Source organism: Typopeltis vanoorti, chromosome 26 (assembly GCF_054136105.1).
Source record: "Typopeltis vanoorti isolate ZY-2024b chromosome 26, IOZ_Tvanoo_1.0, whole genome shotgun sequence".
Lineage (NCBI taxonomy): Eukaryota > Metazoa > Arthropoda > Arachnida > Uropygi > Thelyphonidae > Typopeltis > Typopeltis vanoorti.
Window position 1 is genome coordinate 19,629,318 of NC_143574.1, and position 15,019 is coordinate 19,644,336.

Consider the following 15,019-nt stretch of genomic DNA (forward strand, 5'->3'; position numbering starts at 1 on the left):
TACCTGTATAATAAATTTAATTTTTATTGTGGAACACGTGTGTTTCTATGGGTATAGGCAAATTGGCTTAGTTAGCAGGAGCAGGGTGATAATTATCGATGATTTTAATTATTGCAATATTGATTGAAAAGAAGAGATTTCATGAGGGAATAAGGAGACAGACTTTCTTGAGTTCTTAAGGACAGCTCTCTTAGGCAGTATTTAATAGGGAATATGCAAGGGTCGAGAGTTTAGATTTCATCATATTATCAGATGATGTGATTGTGAATGGAGTGTCTAGTCTTCCTCCAGTATAGCCTACTATATGAGAACTTCTGTGAGGAAGGGATATATGTGTTACTATAAGGCTGATGATTATGAAACCTTAGAAGACAGCGCTGGGAGTTATAGCATGGAAAGAAGACTTGAAAGGAGACAGTTGCTGCTTGGGCACTGATCAAGGTATATTTAGCAGTACTAACATCTGTGTGTATTCCAAATGTGAAGAGGCTAAATAAGACAAGAGTAAATCGAGTAAAATTGATTTCATGCTTAATTACTTCATAATTAAGGCCTGGTTGGACAAGTGGTTAGCATATCCACTCTCCAGCCAAAAGGCTGCGGGTTCGAATCCTGCCATGGGCAAGGATGTTTGTGATTGTCTGTGAAAATACTAGTGGTGGGCAGTAGATGGCATTGGTGTAGATGATGATTGTAGTTGCGGTTCATTGTTGGAGAATTGGGTGGAGATAGAGTTGTAAAGTAGGTACCCTCCCTTCCTCGATGAGTCTTTGGACTCCCTGGAAGTGTCACGTAATAATAATAATAATAATAATAATAATTAAGCATGAAATCTAGAAATAGAAGAAAGTACTGTGGAGGAAACACGAGATGATTATTGGTAATAATTAGTCATAGAGAGCACAAAGAGCAGCTCAGTGAGGTGCCTCAGTTTGTAAAGACAGCCTGTGAACAGAAATTAGCCAATTGAGCTAAGAAAAATCCCGTGAGTTATTTCAATATGTGACAAGTACAGGAAAGAATGACTATGGGAGGATGATATTAGTAGATGACAATGGTAGATTGGTAACTGTTGCAAAGGATATTGTTGAGGACGTGGGGTTTCTGAGTCTCGGCTCTTTTTTTGTTCCTGGACTCACGACAATTCTTTTCCTAGTCCCAGAAATTCCTGAGACTATACAATTTTTCTCATAAAAATATTTTAAAATATATTTATTATATATATTTTTTTAAATGTGTCGCAAATTGCTAAATGAATGGCAGAGTTAGTTTTCAATTGAGCGTTCGTCAAAATTTCTGCATTACCCTCACTTTATTTGTCATTATAGAAAAAAAGGTGTTTCAAAATTATTCCAAATTCTTACATTCTTAAGTTATTTTGAGTATCAGTTGGTAAACATTTTTTGCAGTAAAAAAAAAAAAAAATCAGCTAACGCCTTTTTATTCCCTATATATAGGGAATAAAAAATAAAATAAAGGGAATAAAAAATGATAAAATGGCAAGGCCATTTTAAGCCCTGTCTAACTTTTGGAGACTGAGTGGGCAGTTCAATCTCCACTGGTACCCAATCAGAGATAGCTGGCCCAAGGCTATCACTAATTAAGCGGCATGCAGTGAAGAGGGACGGCTCTACAGGTGCTGCCATCTCGTGGTCCCTAACTCTAACACTCGTATTTAATGTCTGAAATGATGTGGGTTCTATGGTCGATTTTCTTGAGTTTACGGGACGAAAAACCCGAGTTTCCGGGAGGAAAAATCCACTTGCCCATGCCAGAGATCGACTAACTTGGGAACCGGTCGAAAAAAGGCTTAGAAAAATTTTCTCTAGTCACCGACTAGACTCGAAACCAAGTCTTCCTTCGTGCGACCAAGCGCCGTGGTGTGCAAATGCCGCATCCACTGAGCTACACAGGCTTTTTTTTTGGGTATACATACTAATTCTAATTTTAAAAATATTGCATCATATGAATGAACACAATAATGAAATACCTTATTTTCAATACTGGTCCACTCATCCAAAGTGAGACTAAAATGGTGATCCAGTTCTGTTAATTCTTTAATTTTTAATATATGCTCTTCTTTTTTATGCCCATAGATGTTCAAAACTAAATTTAATATATCTGACTGGACTGGTTTTTGGTTATACATAATTCCATTTTGGAATTGAGTTGCATATAAAAGAACTAGTAGCAAGGCTTATACGTTGGTCATACATAACTGGTAATTAGCTTACGGAATTAACAACACATATAAAGGATATTAATTAAAGGCAACTTTAATGAATAACAACAAGATTGACAAGTTATTCATTAAAGTTGCCATTAATTAATAATCAACCTAGATACAATCTCACTTTATTACTTATTTTACTAAACTTGGACATTGACTGATCTGCTTTAACTTTCTTTTTGAGTTACTTGAAGGCTCTGTATTTTTATGATTCATGCTTTCTTCTTCTTCTTGTGCCTTATTCCCATCTATTTGGGATTGACTTTTTACATGATGCGACTTTACACACACGATCCCAACCAACTTGTCACAGAGCCTGACATTGGGGGAAGGGGAGTATCTGTAGAAGTATGTGTTCACAGGGCCTGTTTGCCTGTTCTGAGGGAAGAAAAACCTGAGTTTCTGGGAGAAAAAACCCTCCACCTCCATATGAGACCAGCTAACTCACGTCACGGATGGGAATCAAACCCAGGTATATCAACTGAGCTATGGAGGCTCATTGTCATGATTCATGCATGTGTTCTATATGTCTTATCAGTCCACTAGTGTTTGATCCCTCACATGAAATCTGCTTGTGCAGTAACTGCACTGAGCCACTTCCTCATTTTCCACATTTTGTTTCCAAACTTTGGATTGATTGATTTTCATTTGGAAGCCTTTTTGATAACTGTCTGTTAGCCATCAACTTATCCAAGTTGAGAGTTTATATTTCAAACTCATGTTTTCCACTTTATATAACAGCCTTTCATGTGGTATCCTATCAAATGCCTTGCATTTGATAGGATATACACAATGATGCTATCTAACAGCATCATTGTGTATCCATTTCCTTTATCCAAAATTATAAAATTAAGAAAATTAAAATTAACAGGTGCATGAGGCTCTAGCTGGGTCCCCCCCACAAATTTGGGCCCCAAACAATGAGGGGCCCTGGAGCACTCTAGCACTGTGGACCCTACCCATCTTGGGAAAAATGTAAGTACGGCCCTGAATATAAATAATAATTTTGATTTTACCAACAGGTTATCGAATATGATCCAAATTTAAAAAATAAACATGAAAAAAAAATTGACCATACATTAGAGCATGAAAGTCCATTGGTAACTAGTAATGGTCTTTTGTTTTTCTAACGAACTGACTTTGGCCTAGTTAAAATTTTTTTTTTCAATAGGCGAGGTTTGCATCCCACCATAGGAATGAGCATCGATGTTTATCATTGTTTTACTAATTTTATGTGAAATGGTAGCTGCGACCCTACCATTTATTCACTCCCAAAACTCTATGGGGTATGAGAGTCAGGTATCCAACAAAAGAGTGTCAAATGAAAATCTAACAAATAATCTGTTAAGAATGGTAATTTTGTGAACAAACTGAATTGAGCAGCTAAGTGTAATAAAAAATGTCTTATGTTTCTTTTATTGTATTTATAATGATATTATTGTATCATATTTAAAAGAAATACAACTAAAAATATAAAATAATGAATAACATATTTATTGCAGTTGTTAAATAGTTTCATTAATTAATGGAATTTTAATCATTGTCTCTATAATCTATATGATAAAATACTCATTTTACTAAAATTAAAAATGATAAAAATTTGTAATAAATTCAACACTTTTATGTTTCAGATTTGTACATTTAAATTTATAAAATATCTCGAGTCTCGAGCTGTATTTTCCAGGATTTGAGACAAGAAAGATTCAAAAATTTCCCTGAAATTTTGCCCCAGGTATTCTTAGGGACAGAAACCCAAGTTGTATATTCAATGAGCAATTTATCAGGGTATTTCATCCTCAGGAATGCGACCTCATGAGAAGCTTGAGTGCAGAGGGTGTTGGGGAGTTGAAACTGACAATGAGTGAGGAGGTATATGAAGAATTAAGTGAATTTGATTAATAAGGCAGTAAGAATTGACGATATATCATTGCATGTCTGGAAGAAATGCTCCAAAAAATTAACGGCACTCTTGGCACACCTTGCTAGCACCTTGTCTTGCAACAGGGCAAGTCCCAAAGGAGTGGAAAGAGGGTAAAATTATTCCACTTCCCAAATGAGGGGGCCTTATGGTGCTGCTGTGCAATCTTAAATCTTGTTGCTAAAATTAAATCTTTTAAATCAAAAATAATGATGATGGATGAAGTTCATTTTGAGCTATTGACCTTCTTAATAAGCAAAATTTCAGATTCTCAAGAATGGGAAACCCAGAAAAACTCCCAGAATAAGGGAGAGGAATTGGTGGTGCAGATAGCATCAGCCTGGCCAAAAATTATTGGGATCACTGAGACGTGGTTGACAGAAGGGGATATAATAACAGGAATAGAAGTCGCTGGGTACAGCATTTTTTGGCAGGATAGGAGGGGAAAGTGTGGTGGGGTACTGCTTATGATAAGTGATGACCTATGTCCTCTAAGAGTGGAGGCTTTGGAAGGAAGTGAGACAAATGATTTTGAGAGCATGTGGTATGAGGTAGAGGTAGGCAAGACAGGATATTTAGTGGGGTGTTGCTACAGACCCAGGAGCACAGAGGGTGGGGACCAGGATATATTTAGACAGTTGAGTTTGGCAAGTGCAAGAAGAATGATTGTTATGGGAGATTTTAACTACAGTAGTATAAATTGGAGAGAGGAAGATGCATGTAGCAATAGGGGAATGGAATTTCTAGAATTCTAGAGGAACAAATGTCTTAGGCAACATGTAACAGAGGGAACAAGAGGTTCAAGAGTTTTGGATTTGGTTATAGCATCAGAAGAGTTGATAATAACTGAGATGGCATCTCTCCCACCAGTTGGAGAGAGTGACCATATGGTTTTGACTTGGAAAATGAATAGACATTCAGGAGTATCAAAGAGATGGGAACTTATGTGGAATTATAAAGCAGGTGATTATAATAGTCTTAGATGTCAACTTCGGGAAGTTTCATGGAGGGAGGAATTGGAAGGCCGGGATATCATTAATGCGTGGGAAATTGTGAAAGAATATTTGTTAGCAGCAATGGTAAGTTGTATACCACGAGTAAAGAAGAGGACACAATTTGGAATAAAGTGGATGACAAACAATATTAAATAGGAATTGCATGCGAAAAAGAGGCTATGGAAGAGATATAAGGAGACAGGTGAAGAGAAGATGCATGAAGAATATAAGACACAGGCCAGAAGAGTGACTAGTGTGGTAAGGAAAGCGAAACTGGAATATGAAAGGAGATTGGCCCTAAGATCCAAAGAAAATCCTAGGGAATTTTTTAGCTATGTGGCCAGTAGGAGGAGAAATGACTGTGAAAGAATGATATTGTCGGATAAAAATGGGAATAGAGTGACTGATGCAGAGGACATAGTGGAAATGTTCAATGAACACTTTATTGGAGTATTTCATCTTAGAGGAGTCAGTTTTAATGCTAGAGGGATAGGGCAGGTTCGAGGTTTAGAGGTACAGGAGGAGAGTGTGTTTCAGATACTGAGTACTCTGGATGTCAGTAAAGCTTTGGGACTGGATGGTATTTCACCATGAGTTTTGAGAGAATGTGCTACGGAACTGACAGTGCCTTTAACCTGGCTTTTCAATGAAAGTCTGGCTGCGGGAAAGGTGCCCATGGAATGGAAGGAAGGTAAGATAGTGCCATTGCATAAGGGTGGTAACAGACTGGAAGTGTCTAATTATAGGCCAGTGTGTGTGTGTCATCAGTAGTTGTTAAGATCTTGGAGAAAGTAGTGAGGGACTGTATACGGTATTGGGCAGATGATGGTAATGTTATCTGAGAGAGTCAACATGGATTTGTGAAAGGGCGCTCTTGTTTTAGCAATATGCTAGCCTTTTATAATAAAGTTACAAGAACATTAGATGAGGGAAAGGCATATACGGCAATTTTTTTAGGCTTAGCGAAGGCATTTGACAGGGTGCCACATGATAAGCTAATATTTAAGTTGCAGCACATGGGTCTGGATGTCAGATTGGTCAACTGGATTCAGGATTGGCTGTCTGATAGGTATCAGAGAGTTGTGTATGGTGGAGCAGTTTCAAGGAGGCAGAGGGTTACTGTGGGGTCCCACAGGGCTCAGTACTAGGACCTATATTGTTTAACCTTTATATCAATGACATTGCAAGCGGATATTCAGTTGTTTGCAGATGATGCGAAGCTGGGAAGGATGATCAGTAATAGTGCAGCTGTGGTAGCCCTGCAAGAGGATTTGAATAAGCTAGATAGATGGGCAAATGAATGCGGGTGTCAGTTTAATGCAGCAAAATTTAAGGTCTTGAGGTTTGGGAAACATCGATGTGATGCTGCATACTCTGGGAGGAGTTATACTGGAGGAAGTAGGGGAGGCAAGAGGTTGATGATTGATATAAATCTGGGGGTTGATGATTGATATAAACCTGAAATTTAGGGGACATATTGCAAAGGTGGTGAAGGTAACACAGAGGATTGCTGCAATTATGAGAAGGACACTGACCTGCAGAAATAAAAGGGTTATCATTCCGTTGTATAAGTCTCTGATCAGACCACACTTAGACTATTGTTCTCAGATTTGGTCCCCAGGATTTGACGGGGATAAATTTACTGTGGAAAGGGTACAAAGATGGATGACAAAGATGGTTTCAGGACTGTACAATTTTGGTTATGAGGATCGGCTGAGGGAATGTGGACTGCAGAGATTGGTGGATAGAAGAAGAAGAGGTGATATGATTGAGACTTTTAAACTGTTGAGAGGTGGTTACAGGGTTGACACAGGCGAGTTCTTTTGCTTGATTGAACAGTGGGAAGGAGCGATGGCAAGGGGCCATCCCTGGAAGTGTCGAAAGGAAACTGTGAGGTGAGCAGGAGGGCGAGGAGTGGTTTCTTTGCATGGAGGGTGGTTGAAGCTTGGAATGCATTGCCTGATGGAGTGGTGAGAGCGAGAACAGTCAATGAGTTTAAGGAGTGGTATGATAGACTTTGTGTTTCTTAGGGGCAACCTCCCCTCGATGAGTCTTGATCGACTTTGTGTTTCTTAGGTAGGACCTCCCACGATGAGTCTTTTGACTCCATGGAGACCTGAATAATAATAATAATAATAATAATAATAATAATAAAAAATCTATTCTTGGCCACTGAATTCATAAAGGGGAAAAAAGTCATGATTAAAGTGTAGTGTGATGACTGAAAATGTGATTGAGTCATCTTTTTTAAAAATGATGAAGGAAATCTGTTACTTTAAGTGGTAATAACTACATAGCAATGATAGCAATGATTTTTTTTGGTGCCAGAGTTGGAGTAGTTAGGGCTAGAGATCATGTGGTTTCAACAGAATGGTACTATGGTATGCACACTACTTGAGAAATGATGACCATTTTGAGATAGATTTTTCCAAACTGCATAATCTCAAAATATAGAATTTGAGTTATCCTGTGTGCTCTTCTGATTTGCCAGTACCTTACTTTTTATTACTGTTATTATTATTTTTCTCAGGCATCTCCATGGAGGGAAACAATTCGTTGAGGGAGGCTCATACTAACATTATTTACACAATACTTATCATACTTCTCCTCGAACTCATTCACTGACAAAGCACTCACAACTTCCTGTAGCAGTCAGTTTCACCCATTCACAAAAAAGTCATGCTGAGACACTATAAGCAAAAAATCTAGTCCACACCCTTGTAAACTACACTCTTACGTAATTTACAACTTGTTCTCTCACTTCTTGCCATATATACTGAAAAAGAAAAGTTTTTTTTTTTTTCATTCCTATAAACTCCTTTAATAACTTACATGTTTCTATCATATCTCATCTTTTCTTCTTATTAACAAGCCTTTGTAATCCACAAATCTTCAGTCTATCCTCTCCACCATTCCCTACATTCAGTCACCTGTATTCACTAACCCATATGTGGCCTTATTAAAATCTTCTAAAGAGGAATAATAATCTCCCTTTCCCTACTTATTAAGTGTATTCTTCATCATCCAATTAACTTGATGAGTTACTTCAAAACCACACTAGCAAGCAAGGATAGAGAGATTACACTACTACTACACTGAAAGTTCAGTCAGTGCAGTGATCTCTTCTTCCAGAAGATGAAAACCATTTACTTGAAAAGAATTTCCTACATCATTGATGTACAAATTAAATAACTGCCCCATGTACAGAGACTTACATCATACCACTAAGTCTCCTGTCTTCTCATAGCATTCCTCTCATATCAGGAGAGTGATTAGTATGGTAAGGAAGGCAAAACTAGAATATGAGAAGAGATTGGCCCTAAGATCCAAAGAAAATTCTAGGGAATTTTTTAGCTATGTGGCCAGTAGGAGGAGAAATGACTGTGGAAGAATAACATTGTGGGATAAAAATGGGAATAGAGTGACTGATGCAGAGGACATATTGGAATTGTTCAATGAACAATTCCACTATGGAATTGTTCATTGAACCTGGAAACAACAATAGCCGGGCCTCAGTTAAAACTTCATTGTCTACAGTATTGCCACAACTACTTCTGCACAAAAGCACATCAGTGGGATCCAGACCCAGAGGTGGTGATACTAAGGCAGAAGTAATGGAGAAGTCATACTTCCATATACGAGTTGCCAAAAGGTGTCACACCTTATTATTAAAATTCTCTGGATTAGAGATAGTTGATGGAAGTTTTTTCAGTCCTCAAAATACTCCAGGTGCAAACTTTGTTTGCCTACACTTGTATAAAGGATTAAACCAAATATATAATTGGTAGCATATCCAAGTGAAAACCACCACCTCTGGGTCTGGCTCCCACTGATGAGACCTCAATAAAGGTCGAAACCGGTCTGGGTAGTGACCCCTTCCTTAATGCACAGCATTATACATGTCTGCAAGGAGATGTGCTTTGCATTATGAGATGCTAAGGCAAGTGATGAGAAGTTATATCACCTTTGCCATGACTTGCCCCAGTCTTGAAAATATTTCAGGTGCAAACTTTGTTTGTCTACACTTGGATGAAGGATTAAACTAATGAAAAAACTTCCATCAACTATCTCTAATCCAGAGAATTTTAATAATAAGGTGTGACACCTTTTGGCAACTCGTATATGGAGATATGACTTCTCCATTACTCCCACCTTAGTATCACCACCTCTGGGTCTGGATCCCACTGATGTGCTTTTGTGCAGAAGTGGTTGTGGCAATACTGTAGACAATGAAGTTTTAACTGAGGCTCAGCTATTGTTGTTTCCAGGTCTGGCTCTCTCATGGATGCACTTTTGTGCTGAAGTGGTTGTGACAATGCTGTAGCCAATGAAAGTTTTAGAGGCTTGGCTATTGCTGTTTCTGGGTCTGGCTCTCATGGATGTGCTTTTACGTAGAAGGGATGGTGCTTTGCCTGAGGTATGAGTGGCTCTGCGTGAGGGTAGGGTTTTGCCTGCAATCCGTAAGTGGGTCCACCACTGACATTATGGCTCTACTTAGTGGTGGGGTGAGCCAACTCTGAGTTAAATGATCACTCAGGTCGCTTGTTGTTGGGTGATCGCACGAGTTTTTGGAGAGGTAACCCTGCACTTAAACAGGGAAACCGGTCTGGGTAGTGACCCTTCTCTTAGTGCATAGCATTATACATGTCTGCAAGGAGAGATGTGCTTTGCATTATGGGATACTAAGGCAAGTAATGAGAAGTTATACCACCTTTGTCACGATTGCTCCAGTCCTGAAAATACTTTAGGTGCAAACCTTGCTTACCTACACTTGGATAAAGGATTAAACCAAATATATAATTGGTAGTATAGCCAAGTGAAAAAACTTCCATTTACCGAGTGGTAATTAAGGTATTGGATAAGTTGGTGAAAGATAGAATTGAGGACTGGGTCAATAGAAATATGATATTTTATAGAAGACAGAAGTCTTCAACTATAGGCCAGTCTGTATAACTGCAGTTGGTGTCAAGGTGTTGGAGAGATTGGTAAGAAATAGAATACAGGATTGGGTTGATGGACATAGCATTCTCTATGATGGTCAGCATGGATTTGTAAAGGGTCCTGTTTAGTAATTTACTTGCATTTTATGATAAGGTGACAAGTGTGTTAGATAAGGGAGAATCATATACAGTGATATTCTTAGACTTGGCAAAAGTATTTGCAGGCAGACAAGCTGCAGAGGATAGGAATACATAGTATATTGGTTAGATAGATCAGAGATTGGCTCTCTGAATGATACCAGCAGGTTGTGTATGATGGAGCAGTGTCTCAAAAAAAGGAGGGTAACCAGTGGCATGCCCCAGGGTTCTGTTCTTGGGCCCTTGCTATATGTTTGTAAACAATATATCATGTGGACTGATATCTTCAGTTATTTGCTGATGATGCAAAGTTAGGAAGAATTATAAATAGCACTGCTGATGTTAATTCTCTTCAGGAAGATTTGAATAGACTTTTTACTTGGACAAATGAGTGGGGTTGTAGTTTTAATATCAATAAGTGCAAGGTGTTGCATTTTGGAGGGCAGAAATATAAGGCTGTGTACTATATCAATGGTGCCATACTGCAGGAGGTGGATGAGATTTGAGATTTGGGAGTGATGGTTGACAGTAGCTGAAGTTTAGAGGACATTTGCTAGTGTTGCAAAAGCTGCACATCGTAGTGCTGTTATGATAAGAAGTACACTAACATGTAGGGATAAGGAAGTGGTTGTGCCACTGTATAAGGCACTGGTCAGACCACACTTGGACTATTGTGCTCAGATCTGGTCACCTGGTTTTCAATATGATGTGGAGACATTGGAGAGGGTCCAGAGATGAGTGACTAAGACAATATCGGGACTTTGGAAATGCTGGCTATGGAGAGAGGTTGAAGAAATGTGGATTGCAGAGTTTGGTGGATAGGAGGAAGAGAGGTGATATGATAGAGACGTTTAAGTTAGTGAGAGGATTTTATCAGATTAATCCCGAGAGGATTATAAAAAGAGTAGAAGGTGAGAGGGGAAGAACCAGAGGTCATTCCTGGAAGTTATGTAAGAGTGTGGTGAAGAAGAGTGTGAGGAGTAGATTTTTACATGGAGAATTGTCAGTGAATGGAATGCATTACCAGAATATGTTATTAATGCAAGGAGTGTTAAGGACTTTAAGATTCTATATGATAAATATGTTGTCAGTTGAATGAGCCTCCCATGATGAGTCTGTCGACTCCGTGGAGGGTGTAATAATAATAATAGGGAAATATTACGACATTATTTCTTTCAATTAATTTGTTTTTAATCTCGCAGCACACCTGAAGACCTTAGCATATGCCGTTTATAGTCTTTAAAACTTCATTATGCCGAAACATGACAATACAAAAGTAAATGACTGATTTCGCTTTTTTTAAATTAATTTTTTTTTTTTTATTGATTACTCATTTCGTTCTCAGTTGAAAATCGCTGGCTTAGAGTGTAAATATATGAAATGTAAAATATTTATATATGAAATATTTACACTTCCAGTGAAACATTAAAATGCAAAATCTGTTTTTTTTTTAAATCTATGAAAAAAAAAAATTTTTTATAATATGAAATATATGTAATGTATTTCTTCTTACTATCACTAGTCAGAAATCATTGAGTCAGAAAACTTGTGTGAGATTGTCACTATCAGATACCATATTTATCAAACTTGCTTGCTGTTTTTACAATTTTAGGCAATTTCATTTCACTCTCCGAGCAAAAAACCTACCCCTTGCTACTCCCTTCATGAAGATTTCTTGCTTTTCTCCCTATCTCCTCCAACTCTCTGAAAAATCTCTTCTGCATTGATATAATGTAAATAGCCCCAGACTAATATTTATCTGTCATTAAATTAAACACAATACTTCATTGTTAATTATTGTGTTTATTTCAATGTCTACACATGTTTCTCTTCTTTGCAATATGTCTCAATCATATCACCCTTTCTCCTCCTACCCACCAGATGAAATCTTAACTTAACATTTTTTTCTGGATAACCTGATTTAGTATATGTCTTAAATGATAAAATATGATTGAAAAAAATATTATCTTCTTCTTGTTTTGTTGTAGGCAGTTAAGAAATATACTTCAGTAAGTGAAAGTGTCAGAAAATATGGCAAAACGACCTGAAGATTTTAACTTTCCAAATACAGCAATTGAAAAAATTTTGAAAGATGCTGTAAGTAGCTGCTGGTTTTCATTATGTAATGTGAAGAAAAATAGCATGCAAATACAGGCATACCCTAGTCATACGATACATTATGTTCCAGACCACCATCATATAGCAAATCACTACTTTTTTTTTCACTTATAGATGCATGTAATAGTTTAATAACGTTTTTAAACAGTCACATGTGTGTGTAACTGCTATAAATAAAATTTATTAAAAAGTTTTTCCATTTCTATAATAAGATTGTCACATTAATGGATAACTGTGGTATTAACTGGCATTATGCTCTTTTCACTTCACTAAGAACTTTCTCTGTGTTTTAAACAACTGTAACAATAGTTGTTTAAAGTGAGGTCAGTTTAGCCTGTGGCCTATCTCTGTGTTTGATACACCATCATCACTAAATTTAATCATTTTAATTTTAGTAGCTAATATAATAAGTTTATGTATCTTCTTCTTTTCACTGGAGCAATAGCACCCTTACCTTTCAGTTTTATTTGGCATTATTAACAACAATAAAATAATAGTTAGAACCAGTATATAATTCACAGTGAAATGCTAAAACACAGAGAGGTAGCAAGCAATGACATTGTAAATAAACTAAGTGCTGAGTTCATGAATACTACACGTTGGATTCATGGCAGTGTCATGTTGCTAAAACCATCATATGAGTGAATGCTGCATCATACAAAATAAATAGGCACTGGTCATAATTGAAAAGTGTTATATGAGTTGATTGTCATAAAGCAAAGTGTCGTAAGGTGGGGTGTTACTGTATCTTTTTATTAATTGAATAGCAGTTTCAGTTTTCAATAGTTATTATTATTTGACTTAATAGCTGCACGATTAAAAAAGTATTGTGTCTTTTATTTGTTTGTATGTATGTTTACTATTATTACTATAGCAGGTGTTTTCAAAGAGTGGAGATTCTTCATTCTACAAACTTGCATTTTTTGCGAAGGGGTGGATGTCAGTCAATTAAGGGTAAGGGGACATAGCTATAGCTGAAAGAGGAGACTACACCATTTCTAAAATTTTGATTTGTCAAAAATAAATACAAAATTAACAGCTTCAACACAACTATACAAAATGTCACTGTATAATAATCAATAATGCCAGCCTGGTTGGCCGAGTGGTTAGTGTATCTGCTCTCCAGCCAAAAGGCTGCGGGTTTGAATCTCACTGTGGGCATGGATGTTTGTGATTGTGTGTGAAAATACTAGGGGGTGGTGGTCGGCAGCAGATGGCATTGGTATAGATGATAAAAGTAGTTTGTGGATGTGGTGGAAACGGAGAGGTGGTGTAGGTGCCCTCCCTCGATGAGTCTTTAGACTCCCTGGAGGTGTAATAATAATAATAACTATATTTGCCACAACTTTACGAGCTTAAGAATGTTAAATGTGGGGCTATACACACTTTTTTCTCTTCTACCCAATCATTGTTTCGAAAATTAAAGTCATCCATAATGATCACTCATTTGGTACCCATAAGGCTAAATTGGTAATGCATTTCTTCATCCCCTGCAACTGAGCTGCCAGGTCTGTAGCAACACCCTACCATATATTTCATTCTGTTAACCTCCACTTCACACAAGATAGACTCAAATTCACCATTACGTGGGACATTGTTACCATCGTTTTCTTTTGTTTCTACCCTAACTGGACTTAAGTCACCTGATATCATTAGTAGCACTCCTCCTTCTCTCTCTCTCTTATCTCTCTTGGCATTCCTAAAAATAGTATACCCATTGCGCTCAATCCCAGTTACCATTTCTGATTCTGATAGCCAGGTTTCACGAATACCAACAACCTATTCTTATAATTAGATATTAGATATGTAATCTATTTGGTCTTGTTCTAGAACTCTCTTTTCACTCCCCAGACATACTCAAAAGGTCCAAACCCAAAGCATATTTTTCCACCCCTTCGTCACATACATAACCATGTTTGAAGACATTCATATTGTTAAAATTTTTATATGTAGGTATTGTAAATTGTTTGATTTGTTAAACTTCTCTTATTGTACTTGTTAAGTGATTATACTTAATACTTAATATGTTTTCTCGAGCTTGTTTCTTCCTTTCCTATCTCTATCATTTCCAATTAACTTCTAACTACTTTGTGGCCACTACTATAATTGCTTGCGTGTGCAAACTCGGTAGACAAAGAAATTGCCCCAGGCTAGAACCAAATTTCTTTCTTACAATTCTGGAATTAACTCCGTATCAGAATTTGGAAACATTTATTTGTTGAAGCTGTGCCATCCAAATTCTTAGACAAGAGAAGCTTCTTTGCCAAGGAGTTAATTCTCAGAATGACACACTTATTGATAATCAAGCAATCAATATTTCCAATTACAAAACCTTATATGTCTTAATTTTTACCTTACGGCAGTCATAGCTATCCCTGACTATTGATTCGCTCAGGTTCTATTTTAATGAGTGGTGCATTGCAATTTCAGATCAGGCATTTTTTTAGGTAAAAAAAGGTTTATTCATCACACTACTACAATACATAATTACTAAAGGTTACTTAATTAAGCTGAATCTCTCCTACAAGTTAAATGGGTTAAACAGACATAACCTTAATATTCCTAATCTTTCTCAACATTAGACAATATCTACAACTAATATAAATTACTGACTCCTTCCTACAACATTTGACAATCCTATACAAGCATTTTCAAGATATACTAGGCTATGACATACATT

The 15,019-nt window shown here is 37.1% G+C and overlaps 1 protein-coding gene across 6 annotated transcripts in view; it reads left to right on the plus strand.

Moving 5' to 3' along the window:
- Positions 1-15,019, plus strand: part of LOC150092385 (DNA polymerase epsilon subunit 3-like) — a 119,547-nt gene that overhangs the window by 27,780 nt on the left and 76,748 nt on the right. For all 6 annotated transcript variants that reach the window (XM_090414988.1, XM_090414986.1, XM_090414985.1 and 3 more), the window contains one exon: positions 12,210-12,318. In XM_090414988.1, coding sequence (XP_090271114.1) covers positions 12,253-12,318 — 66 coding nt within the window. In that variant the 5' untranslated portion in view covers positions 12,210-12,252. The remainder of the gene's footprint in view (positions 1-12,209; positions 12,319-15,019) is intronic.